The sequence below is a fragment of the Uloborus diversus genome, unplaced genomic scaffold (genome assembly GCF_026930045.1).
Source record: "Uloborus diversus isolate 005 unplaced genomic scaffold, Udiv.v.3.1 scaffold_304, whole genome shotgun sequence".
Lineage (NCBI taxonomy): Eukaryota > Metazoa > Arthropoda > Arachnida > Araneae > Uloboridae > Uloborus > Uloborus diversus.
In genome coordinates, this window is record NW_026558466.1 from 952 (window position 1) to 14,424 (window position 13,473).

A 13,473-nucleotide genomic window follows, 5' to 3' on the forward strand; every position below is an offset into this window, starting at 1 on the left:
ATGGCCTATATTGAGGGACTGGGACTTGCAAAAATGTCTGTTAATTAGAGGTGTCCATTATTCGGGAGTGTCCTTTAAGGGAGGTTTCACGGTATAATATTTATTTTGATTATTCAAATAAACTCTCTTGTCAGCATTTTTAAAAACAAAATTCACTTTTCCTCAGTTGGAATTAATTTTATTTATCTTTTTTTTTTATGGAATGTTAATACAAAATAGGATAAATGACAACAAATAAATACTAGAAAAGTATAATGTACAATATCTACATGCTTAGTTTGAGGAGGGAAATCTAATTTAGACAGCAGTTAAGTACATAGCTATTTGGAGTTTGAGCAATTTCTTCTAAACATATTATCATTAATGGAAAAGGGGATCAATTAAATGAACTAAAAAGGCCCAGACTTTTAAATCTCAATAAGGTAAAGCGGGTTAACAGTGAATGCTTCTGACAATAGCATTTTTAAATTTTAATAAAGATATACTGGTACACAGAGAATGACTGTTTCATCTAAAGTTAATCAACTAAGTTTCTAGGCAAATTTAAAAGCAATTTTAATCATATTTTAAATATTAATCATAAAAATTGCTTTATGCTGATAATTCAATTCAGTTCAATATTTAAAACATGAAGCTGTTTTGATAATAAATAAGAATGTACCAAAATGTGAAATTTTTTAAAATGAGAAAAACCAAAATGTGTCTGGTGAATTGAGTAATGGCAATCAGCAACTGGTTTCACAGACTACCAAGTTTAATTTCAGTGGCTTAAATTGGGTTTTAGTGAAATTGGACCATCAGCCCATTAATGATTTTAAATACTGTTGTGTGATGAAGCTTGAAAAGCAGCAGAATAAGATTTTGAAAACTACAGTAGTATACTCCTAGAGCATTTCACATGATACAACAGAAGAAGGGCTAGCCAAAAAAATAAATAAATAAAAATCAGCAGTTCATGCTAGGAAGATTTAACATACTGGCAGCCCTGTTTTAAAGAATACTGTCGGTTCCAAGAAATATTATTTGATTATATGCAGGGGAATATTCTTTACCTTACCATACTTAAAAGCATGATAACAAAATCAGTTGTTATTTAAAGAAAGTAATGATTTTTAGCAATATATTTTTTTTTTTTTTGAAATAAGCTCAATAAACAACAAAATAAAACTGTAATTAAATATTTACATTATAAATACATATAAAATTTCAAAAATTCAAGTATCTTCAGCTTAAATTACAAAATCTTTGTTTTGACACCCCTTTCTTTACAATTTAAAAAAAATGTCTTGTTCGCTCAAAGTGTTTGGAAATACTTTTGTATTTCTTTTACTATTATTAAGAACATAATACTCCCCATTTTGATTTTCAAAGTATCAATTATTCCCTGGCTAAGAGGTTACATTTAGACTAATGTGTTTGCTGGGAAAAGTATCACCTTCACCTTCCAACATTTCATGAGAACATCCACTTAGTACTTCCAACATTGTACTTTTTTTTTTTTTTTTTTTAAATCTGTTTTTTTTTTTTTTTTTTTTTTTTTTTTTTTACTTTTTGATTTATTCGCAATTTCCCTTAGCAAAAAATTTACAAAAGTAGATAAGCCTTGTTGGATTATCTGGGGAAAATATTTCATTAAATTGGGATATTAAACATTTCTATAGGGAAATATTTGGTTCTGATAGGTTTATTCTTATAAGAGGGATATTTGTTTTTCGATTACTGGCTGATTACTAATTGGCTGGCAGTACATTTTTTTAGCAATGTTCCTCACAAACTAACTTCTACTAGCAACAAGTAAAATATTGTAATAAAGAAGAGTATTTCAGTACTAGAAGACTTGAGAAACAGAAGTTAATAAGTGCATATTATCAAATATAGGATCAATTTAGCTTTATTTTATTTCCGAAATAATTCAAAATAAATACATTTTGTAAGAAAAATATAAATAAAGTTGTGTTTTCCACACAAGATGTTTTTTTCTTTATTTTTAAAATTTAATTGCACATAGTTATTTTAAGCTCTAAAGCTAACTAGCAAAAAAAAAAAAAAAAAATTACCACCATGTAATTCATTTCAAAAGAATTAAGCAAAAAATGGAAACAAATTTATGGTAAATGTATTGAATCTATAGTGTGTTTTGTATACAATCTAAGCTGTACGAAAATTAAAATTATAATGGCAACCTTTTTTTATACCATATCATGCCTATATGCCTATACTCAACATATCCTTAGGATTTGCCACAGTTCATTTTCCTTTTTAACAAAATTATATACAATCCAAATTGTCTATAAATAGTAAAATAATCTTGAAGTTTTTGACACATAATACAATGATATATTTTTTTCTCTAGTCTTAGTATTAAGAGTAAAATAAGATTTCCAAATTGTATACAATTTGTAGGGCTGAAATAAAAATCATTTGCTAGCAATAAATAGAAATTCATGTCCTCACAAAAACCAATAAGGATGAAGCTTTATTTGCCTTAACAGGGATTTTGCATAAAGATATAGTATCAGCAAGCAATCTACAATTTTTTTTTTTTTTTTTGGATTGACACAGAAATATGAGATCTAAAATTTGGAATGACCTTAGAGCTATTTTGTCCCTAAAAGATGATTAATGAATGAATACCTTAATTTTAATTTTTGCAATGAAACTTGCTCAGAATGCAAAACAAATGCATTATATTACCATACATAAAATTATGTTCATAGCAAAAAAAAAACCTGCACACAAGCAAGAAATTATTGAATAAGATGTTCAGGAAATTTGGTAATAAAAAATAAAAGATTTACTATAACTTTTTAAAAATCAGGGATTTATTATGTGCTATAATGCTGCTCTAGTTTTAGTTATGGGCTTTAGGTTGAAGTTCTTCAATTATTTTTTATTCGGAAGCTCTATTGTAAACTGAAATATATAAATATTTTTCCTGATAGTTTATGATACCATATTTCTGTACCTCAGAGCCAGACTAACGTAAGTCACATAATTGCTACTTTACAGGAGAGGGGGAAAACGTTAAAGGATGAGAAACGCACTCTTTCAACACTGGAAAATAATGACAAAGACATTTTTTTTTGGAATTATGTTCGCATTAGTTTGATGCTGAATAGGATTGTACATACAATGCACTGATAAATGGCACATCACGATTTTGAGCTTACACTAGTCTGGCTCTGAGGTACAGATTTTTACCTCAAGATTTGTAGAATTTATTGCATTCAGCAAGAACTTAATTTTAAATTTGTTCAATGAGCATTAAACACAACACAAAGAAAAAAAAATGGGAAAAACATGCATATATACAATTTCATTAACAAATCAAATTTGAAAAGAAAAAAAAAAGGTGATATAAGCACCAGTAATCTTAGAATAAGAAAAAATAATCACAGAAAACTCCCTATATAGGGTGATAAAAAATTGTTCTTATAAATATTACACTAACTAATTTAAGCATCGATTTCAGTAGTCAATTCAAGAATTTGAATTATTTACTTTCCCATAAAGTTTTCTCACTATGAAAAAGAGCATAAAACAAGCTGCATAATTATACGCCCAATTTCAAGGTATTTTGAAATAAGTCGAATCAACGGCATGGGAACACACATGCAAGAGTAATGAGCTTGTAAAATTATCAAATTAATTAAATACTTAAATAAAACAAATATCACAAGGACAACATGCATAGATAATTGTTTCCTAGCTTTTTTTTACTTGATCATTTCACAATTGCTTGAATTCATCAAACGCACTTATATTTTCATTTAATAATAGTAAAAGCTTTTAACTGTCTCTCATTCTTGTTTATCCTTGCATAGTGGAGTTCCTGGTGCAAGATTATACAGGATTGAGAATTTTTGTCCTTAGATCTTCAATAATAATAGAAGCGTGTCAAAATTTAAAATGTCTTCTAATTTACATGATGTCAGACAGAATCATCTGAAAATAAATTACGAAACTGTAAGTTTTGACTGCAAAATTCACACACACACATATACAGTAGACCCTCATCTTACAAGGGAGAGGGGGGGAGCAGCTGTTACATTGTATGAAAAAACTGCATAGACCAAAATCTCTTAAATTAAGACTTAATATTAAGTGTTAAAATAGTAGTTAGGCTCCAGAGATTAAAAAACAACTTTAAAAATACCTTACAATTTAATGTGCAAAAAAAAAAAAAAAAAAAAACCCTTAATCATCTGGTTATTATTTTTGTTATTTAAAAACCTGGTAATTAATTTGATTAAATATTTAAGCTTTGGAAAAAAGCTGAACTATATTTTACCCCTTTTTTTCCCACTTACTACCTGAACTAAACATTTTGCAAGGGCAAAAATGTCTAACAAGAAGAAAAATTAGATATCATTAAAAATAATTTTTGAAAACTTTTTTAAAAGGAAAAAAAATCTCAGTGCTATAATTTTATCTTCAAATTTGCCAAAAATTGAAATTAATTTAAAAAATAAAATCTTTTACATACATTTATTTATAAGAAAGAAATGTATCCTTTGGTTTTTTTCACCCTTAAGCTTACAAGCAGGTAAGCTAAATAATGTACAAATATAAAATGTACATATGAGGGGCCACACATGTGTTCAATGTATGATAAGGGTGTCAAGCCAAAAAAAGCTGAAAACCCCTGATATAGACAAAGCAAAAAAACTAACAAAATATATACACTTTTTAACTTGTGCTGCATGATGTTAAAACTACAACACATTAAATGAGATTAGTAATACATTAACAAACTAATATTTTTTACTTACCGTGATACCACCACCTAGTCTTTTTAGGATTTTTACTACATGTTTTTACATACAAAGTGTTGTCTGGGGGTCGTTTCTAAAAGATACACAAAACAATAAGTAACTAAAACAACTGATGCAGTTCAACACAATCTTTCACAATCAGAATTTCTATTAAGACGTTTTTTAGAGAACATTATAGAATCAATTAATTGTACGTGCAAAATAAAATTGTAGCTTGTTGCACACTCATCTGGCCCAAAGCCTTATGTACGAAATGATCCCCCCCCCCCCCTCCAACTCTAAAAAGAACTGTATGATGTACCTTAAAGTGATATACATTTTTATAGCATGATGTTATTTCTGCCTATAAACAACCAGGTTTAAAAGAGGTTTACCAGCATCTTTGTGACTTAGGTCATCCAGTCTGCAGCAACCACTAGCCAAGATTATAATTCTGTTTTTATTTAGAGGTAGGTCTATGATTTAGGTAAGTTAACCCCTAGCTTTTGGAAAATAATGTATTTAAACATATGAGGCAGTGAGAAGCAAAGGGATGTAAGTGGACATTTTTAAGCATGGTTCACACTTGTGTTAAAAAAAATTCCCCGACTTTTCCAGGTTGGTTTTTCGAAAATTCCAGGTTACATGATTCATTCAAAATTAAGTTTAAATTGCAATATTTTCAAAAAATAAAATTGTTTAAAGTAGCAATGCAGAAAAACTGAAAATTTTCCCCTTAGATTAAAAAAAAATATATATCTGGGTTTTTTTTTCTTTCTCAAAATTTTAAGTTTTTTTTTAACACTTTGTTCAAAATAGTTTTAATTGGTTTACTAATTGTTGAAAACCAAGTACTTTCAACTTATTTTAGCTTTTTTACGATGCCACATATCATGCATACTATTAGCATTTTGCTGTAGTTGAGCAGCAATCTTTTAGCATCCGCTTTTGGTCTACAATAATTCTTTTTATTTTCTTATTAGAATATTATCACGAAACATATTGAGCAACATACAAAGCTATTTTTCAGTATAAATAAGATTAACTTGTTGCATTCATCGGAATAAATGCATAATAACAAAAATCATAGGCTTATGCCAATAATCTTTTTTTTTCTTTCGCATATTAAAGGATGCTTGCTTAAAATTTTCCTCTTCTAGAAAAAAAAAATTAATTTTTAAAAATTCATAATTTGTTGCACATTTTATGCTACTTTCAATAGTTTACATTGAGATAAACATCCAATTCCGTTTTTGGAAGTTTACATCTACTTCCATCGTGCAAACGACCAAATATGGCGACTAAGTGAAAAATTCAGGATAATAAGTAGATTTTGGATTTGTAACATAAAAGTAGTTATAAAAAATTAATAATTCTTAAAAATCTACAGTTAAGACAAAACAGTCAGTTTTTGGCACATAAGCGTCAAAATCAATTAGAATTTAAAAAATATTCTGACGATAAATTTTTGTATTTTTCCAGAAAATAATTATGAATTATACGGGAAAAAAAGGCACATTTTGCATTGTTTCAATAGTTTGCATCGCAATAAATATCCAATGCGGTTTTCGGGAACTTAGGCACTTAAAAAGTCTTGTGTACTTCATCTTGGGAGTGACCAAATATGGCGGCTACACCCAAAAATAAGAATATTTTTTAATTCATAGCATGAAAACAATTTAAAAATAATAAATCTTCATGAAACTACAATTCAGTTGAAAAGTTTTTAGCACATTTGTGTCCAAAGCAATAAGGAGCGTCCAAGTCAATGAGGATAAGATTGAGTTTTAAGAAAAAAAATTTATTTCTCAAGAAAATTATTTACAAAAATAATAATAATATAAAAAAACAATTTGCAGCACATTTTGTATTATTTTAATCGATTTACAATTACAGAAAACATCCAATACTGCCTTCTTTCTGGAAATTTAGACGTTTAAGGATCGTGTCTGCTTCCATCTTGTGAATGACCAAAACTGGCGACTACGTTTCACATGTAGCTGAAAAGACTTTCCGATCAAAAAGACGATTTCCCCAGATCCCCCCTCCACACACACACACATCTTCAAGCTTGTGCTTCCAAGCAGTAAATTGCTTTCTTCCCTGTTGAGTTTGAGCATAATTCCTATTCACCCAAGGAATTAATTTTTTGGGAACTATTGAGGATCAAAAATATAATTGGAGAGGCTGTGGAAGTTTTTTTGGATCGCCACTTTTTTTATTGCTGTGTCATTCTGATTTAAAATTTTTAAGGAAACATCGATAAAAATGAAGATTAGATCTCATAAAACAAAATTTCCTGGGAAAAAATTGGAAAAAAAAAAATTTGAGAAGCAAATTTGGAAAAATCTCCGAGTTTTAACTGACATTTTTCAGTGTTTCATTTTCCCTGACAATTCCAGGTTTTCCCGGTTTTCCTGGAGCGTACGAACCCTGTTAAGTTTTGAGTAAAACATGTTAAAAGATAATGTCCTAGGTAGCTTTTCACTGAAATTTTTTTCTAAACCATGCCGTTTAACAGCACCTACCAGGGCTCTTGTTTCAAAACAACGGAGAGATTCACCTACCATTTGAACTGGTTATCTCCAAATTTTACATTTTGTCACTTGGATCCTTTTGCTTCTCACTGCCTCCTATGTGCATGTTATTTCACCATTTATTTACATAATCTGAGTTCATTACATACCAATTGCATTGCTCTCCAGGAAAACTTTTAAATTCTAGATTTGGTTCAAAATTAAATTTTAACTTTCCTGCGCTAACTTTACTAAGTTACTTTTACAAGCTTTGGTTGTGTTAAATTAGATTTGTTGAAAAGAAATAAGGTTGCAATTCTGAAAAATTCATTGTAGGTAACCTCACGGCTGCTACTCTTACAAAATCATAAGATTGAACTTTTTTTCGGCGGGAAGGGGAGGAGCGGGTAATTAACTCAGTCTGGCATAGTTTTTGTTTACTAGAAAAACTAAATTACACCCTGACACAATGGTGCACTGAAGGGCTTTGGGGTGTTAAAACTCTCCAGAGGCCTTTTTTAAACATTATTTCCAATCCAAATACAGTCATTTATACTGATGAGCCAAAACATTATGACCACCCAGTCAATAACGCATTGTGCCACCTTTGGCCTTCAAAACAGCTACGACTTGCCTTGGCATGGATGCCACAAGCTCTTGGTAGACGTCTAGAGATAGACTGGACCAAATGTTAATACGGCGGTCACGCAAAGTTGAGATATCTTGACATGGTGGTGTTTCAGCTTTGAGCTGCCTTATTATGAAATTCTAAATGTACTCTATAGGATCCGGTCAGGGTTCATACACTTTTAGTTAAAAAAAGTTCCCTGACTTTTCCAGGATTTCCAGATTGTTTTTTAGAAAATTCCAGGTTACTCGCTTCATTAAAAATTTAAGTTTAAATAGTAATATTTTCAAAATAATTAAAATTGTTTAAAGTAGCAATGCAGAAGAACTGAAACTTCTCCCCTTAGATTTAAAAAAAAAAAAAAAAAAAACTTAGATTTTTTTCCTTTGTTTTCTCTGTCAAAATTTTAAGTTTTTTTAAAACATTTTGTTCAAAATTGTTTTAATTTGTTTACTATTTGTTGAAAACAGAGTACTTTCAACTTATTTTAGGGTTTTTTTGATGTCACGCGAAATGTTATAGCGTTTTGCTGTAGTCCTGCAGCAACCTTTTAGCATCCGCTTTTGGTTTACAATACTTTTTATTTTGTTATAAGTAGGTTACACAAAACATATTGAGCAAAATGCAAAGCTAAATTTTAGTATAAATATGGTTAACTTGTTGCATCAATTGGCTTACCATGTAATGCATAGTAACAAAAATCAACATCCGCCGATCATAGGCCAATGCCAATAATCTTTTTTTTTCTTCACATATTAAAGGACGCTTACATTAAAATTTCAAATTTTCTTTTCCAGAAAGTATTAGTTAATTTTCAAAAATTCACAACTTTTTGCACATTTTAATGTTATTTTCAATGTTACTCATTGATATAAACATCCAATTCTGTTTCTGGAAGTTTAAGTCTATTTCCATTGTGCAAACGATCAAATATGGCGACAAAGTGAAAAATTTAAAATAACATGTAGATTTTTGGATTTGTAGTATAAAAGTAGTAATAAATAATTAATAATCCTTAAAAGGATACAATAAAAGCAAAATAGTCAGTAGTTAGCACATAAAAGTCTAAATCAATTAAAACAAAAAAATGTTATAAAGATTAAATTTTGCATTTTTCCAGAAAATAATTACAAATTATCCGGAAAAAAAAGGCACAATTTGTGTTGTTTTCAATAGTTTGCATTGCAATTAACATCCAATGCCGTTTTCGGGAACTTAGGCACTTAAAAAGTCTTGTGTACTTCCATCTTGGGAATGACCAAATATGGCGGCTATGCCCAAAAATAAGAAATAACTTTAATTTGTCGCATGAAGACAATTAAAAAATAATTAATCTTCATGAAACTACAATTCATTGAAAAGTTTTTATCACATTTGCGTCCGAGGCAGTGAGGATAAGATTAAGTTTTAAGAACAAAATTTTTTATTTCTCAAGAAAATTATTTTAAATAACAATAGAAAAACAATTTGTAGACCATTTTTTGTTATTTTCATCAGTTTTCAATTAAAGAAAACATCCAATTCTGCTTTGTTTTTAGAAACTTAGGCATTTTAGGATCGTATCTACATCTATCTTGTGAATGACCAAAGATGGCGACTGCGTTTCACACGTAGCTGAAATGATTTTCCGATCAAAAAAAAAAACTATTTTCCCCGATCGATCTTCCCATCTACAGGTTGTGCTTCCGAAGCAGTAAATTGTCTTCTCTACTTTTGAGTTTGTACATAATTGCTGTTCACCTGATTTTTTTCCCTTGGGAACTACTGAGAGCCAAAAATGGCGGCTGCTGAAGATTTTTTGGGTCGCCACTTTTTTCATTGCTTTAAAATTGTTACAATTTTTTTTAAATACATCGATAAAAATGAAGATTAGATCTCATAAAACCAAATTCCCTGGGAAAAAATTGGGAAAAGAAAAATTTTGGGGACACATTTGGAAAATTCCCTGACATTTTTGACTATGTCATTTTCCATGATAATTCCAAGTTTTCCCGGAGCGTACGAACCCTGAACCGAATAGAATGTTGTGGCAACCCATCTAAAACTTTAGGCAGTAGAAAGAAATGCGTTCCCCTCACTGACTTCATGTAAGAAAATCTTCGATCTTTTGGCGCATTTTTCGTTGTGAAAAAAAAAAAAAAAAAAAAAAAAACGTTCATTTCTCGATCGCAGTTTTTAAGTGCCAGCGTCGGTTTAGATAAAAATTTACAATTTTTTTTTGTGAAATCACAATAAAAACGAAGACTAGATCTCATGGTAGTTAATTCCTTGGGAAAAAATGGAAAAAAAAATTTTGGAGGACAAAATTTGAAAACTCCCTGACTTTTCCCTGACATTTTTGACAGTGTTATTTTCCCTGACAATTCCCGGTTTTCCCGGATTTCCCGGAGCGTACGAACCCTGCCGGTGAATTTGGTGGCCAGGGCATTTATTGGAATTCTTCATAATGCTGTTGGAACCACTCCAGCACAATTTTAGCTTAGTGACATGGGACATGGTCCCGCTGGAAGATGCCTTTTCCAGGAGGGAAGATCGACGCCATGTACGGGTGCACCCAGGGTTGGTTTTCTGCCGGCAGAAACTGGTTTCTGCCCTGCCGGTGGCAGAAACTGGTTATAACGGGTAAAAACCGGCAGAAACTGGCAAAAATTAAAAAGCATCTTTATTAATTCAAGTAATTATAAAATGATATTTGTTTAAGTAAACTAAAAAATAATTCCATTTCATCATTGTAAAAAATAAAACTCATTGTCCATGATTTAGTTTGATCAGAAAGAGAACTGCTGAACTGCAGATGCTCGTAACATTTGGAATAATCTAAAGGACAAGAATCTTAAGAGCACTTAAGAAAAAGAAGTGACATACAGATTTAAACAGGCAGTTACTGGTTGTCATTTGCTAGCTTATACGTGTCGTCTAAAATGCTTGGGATTAAAATTATCATGTGCTCAAGAAGAAAATGCCAGAATTTTACTTGCCGATAGTAACCTCGATTTTATACCTAATATCACATCTTTACAAAACAAATTGACCCTATTTCCAAAAACTTATTTTTCCAGTCATATTTTAAAACCACCCCAGTTACTACATAGTGGATCAGTTTAAAAATATATACAATTTATTTTCATGAATCTTTGCTGACTCCTTGATGGCATTGCCATCTAGTACTTCTGTTGCGAGAAAATTCTGTTATTTCTCCTCTATTCATATTAAATTAAGAAATCATTTATATTTTCAATTCACCTTTTCTTAGAGACAGCTGCAGAGTGCAAAAAACGTAATGTTTGATTTTTAATGATATTGTAATTAAATTGTGCTTTAGCTAACATTTCATTATTTTTCTGTGCTAAATTCCTATTGCGTATCAAAGATTTCTTTTATGTCATTTTTTGAGTTTTTGCCAGTTTCTGCCACAAATGTGGCAGAAATGGGTTTTTGCCATGCCGGTTTTAACCGGTTTCTACCAGTGGTTTTAACCACCTCGGCAGAAACTTGCCAACCCTGGGTGCACCTGATCTGCCATGATGTTTAGATAATCCACAGCCTTCATGATATGTTCTACCACAACTAAGGGTCCCACAGCCTGCCAGGAAAAATCCCTCAAATCATAATACTGCCACCACCAGCCTGTTTACGACCAACGGTACACGACGGGAGCAACTGTTCCCACTTGTAAGACGGCGAACCATGACACGACCATCCATGTGATGAATAAGAAATCGCGATTCCTCGGACCAGACAACTCTCTTTCAGTCATCCAAGGACCAGTCTCAGTGTTCTGGGGCCCACTGTAGGTGTAGTTGGTGATGACGATTGGTCAATATAGACACACGAGCGGGATGTCTGCTGCGCAGTCCCGTATCCAACAGTGTCCGCTGAACTGTGTGTTTGGAAACACTTCCTCTCGCACCTGCGTTGCGTTTTTAGTTGATCAACTGTCTGCCTCCCATTTTGCTTTACCAAGCGGCCTAGTCTCTGACGTCCCTTATCTTTGATGACGCGTGGCTGTCCAACACCTTTATGCCTACTGTTGATTTCACCGTCTTTTTTCCACTTTGCATAAGTACTAAAAACCCAACAGATTGTGAACAAGCTATCAGTCTTGCAGTTCCTGAGATACTTGTTTCGAGTCTTCAGGTCATCACAATCTGCCCTCTATCAAATTCACTAAGATTGTTACCCTTTCCCATAACTTGCAAAAGAAAGTGCTTGAATGAAGCCTTACCTTCACCAGCCCCAGTTATATTCCAATCCCACCTTATCATATGGTCTCCACGTCATCCAGACGAGTTCTTCGAAAAAGTTAGGGTTGGTCATAATGTTTTGGCTCTTCAGTGTATATACATGTAAAGACTATAGATTAAAAAAAAAAAAAAAAGGTAATTCTGGCAGCACTTAGTGCCCAGACACAATACTTTTAACATTTAAGTAACTGCAAAATTAAAGGTTTCAAATGAAAACAAGAAGGAAAAATCATATTTTAGGAAGGTTTAAACACATACTTGAGGGAAATAAATGCTCCAAAGCGAAAGGCAAAGAAAAAATTCAACAATGACTGGAAAGGAACATTTTTCTTAGTTATGCATAAAGAGGTTTGTTTTTGAAATCAGGATTTTTGAAAAGTGTTCTTTTTGACATCAATTTTTTTTTCAGTTTTGCTTTTACGCTGAATTGATATTTTAAAAAATCCACTATTAAATTTCTTATAGTTATTATGTACAATTTTTAAGCACTTTTATTATACTTCTAAGGCCTGCTTTTGTTTATATCTCAGCAACTAGACCACTTAGAGACTTCGAGATGTCGCTAAATGATTTGCTTAATTTTAAGGTACAACTTAACACTGAAAAATTAAAATTCTAAAATAAAATTATTATTTTGGATGGGATTGAAAACAGCAAGCATGAAATGTATTCCCTATCATTTTTCTCTTCTATGCCGATAATCGATAACGGGGCAAAGTAAAGAGACATACTAGGATCTTCATCACAAGTAACTTGTATGTTTTGAGACATAAATTAGTTTGGGAAACCTTTAATATTTAAATGGTTTTAATTAAATTAGTAAAAAAATAAATCCCAGAGAGGAACAAGATTAATTTTTAGTGCCAACTGCTTAAAGTTTTAGACACATATATAGGTTTTTTTTTTCCTTTTAGTATGGAGCATTTATACGAAAAAAGAAGGTAAAGTTTCGTGATGATAACATTATTCTATTCCTAAAATATATTTAAGAAAATAATAGAATTTTTTTTAAAAAATACTAAGGACTTTTCACAATGCACTCAAAAGGACAAGATAACTTTTCTGGGTCAAAAAGGACAATTTAAGTATTCCGGTTGTTTTCAATTATTCCAAGAAAATCACGCCACAAATGAAGAAAAGTGCAGTTCTGGTCATTTCAAACCAAACTTTCCCAATATCAAAAATATGCATGTTATCATTTTTTTCTGTCCATTTTGATTTTTATTTTAAAAATTTTATTGAGATGGTTATTTATCCCGAGATAGAAAATCTTGAACCGCTTAAATTTGGGTGTTTTATGCAAAATACTACTTCACATAATGTGCATTTTA

General features: G+C 31.1%; 1 protein-coding gene across 1 annotated transcript in view; it reads right to left on the reverse strand.

Annotated features, from left to right (window-relative positions):
* Nucleotides 1-3,614: 3,614 nt before the first annotated feature.
* LOC129233271 (ubiquitin-conjugating enzyme E2 W-like) overlaps nt 3,615-13,473 on the reverse strand; it is a 38,291-nt gene continuing 28,432 nt past the window's right edge. Inside the window, exons 5-6 of the mRNA XM_054867321.1 lie at nt 4,773-4,848; nt 3,615-3,945 (exon numbers count right to left, since the gene is read on the reverse strand). Of these exons, the coding sequence (XP_054723296.1) occupies nt 3,932-3,945; nt 4,773-4,848 (90 nt within the window). The 3' untranslated portion in view covers nt 3,615-3,931. The remainder of the gene's footprint in view (nt 3,946-4,772; nt 4,849-13,473) is intronic.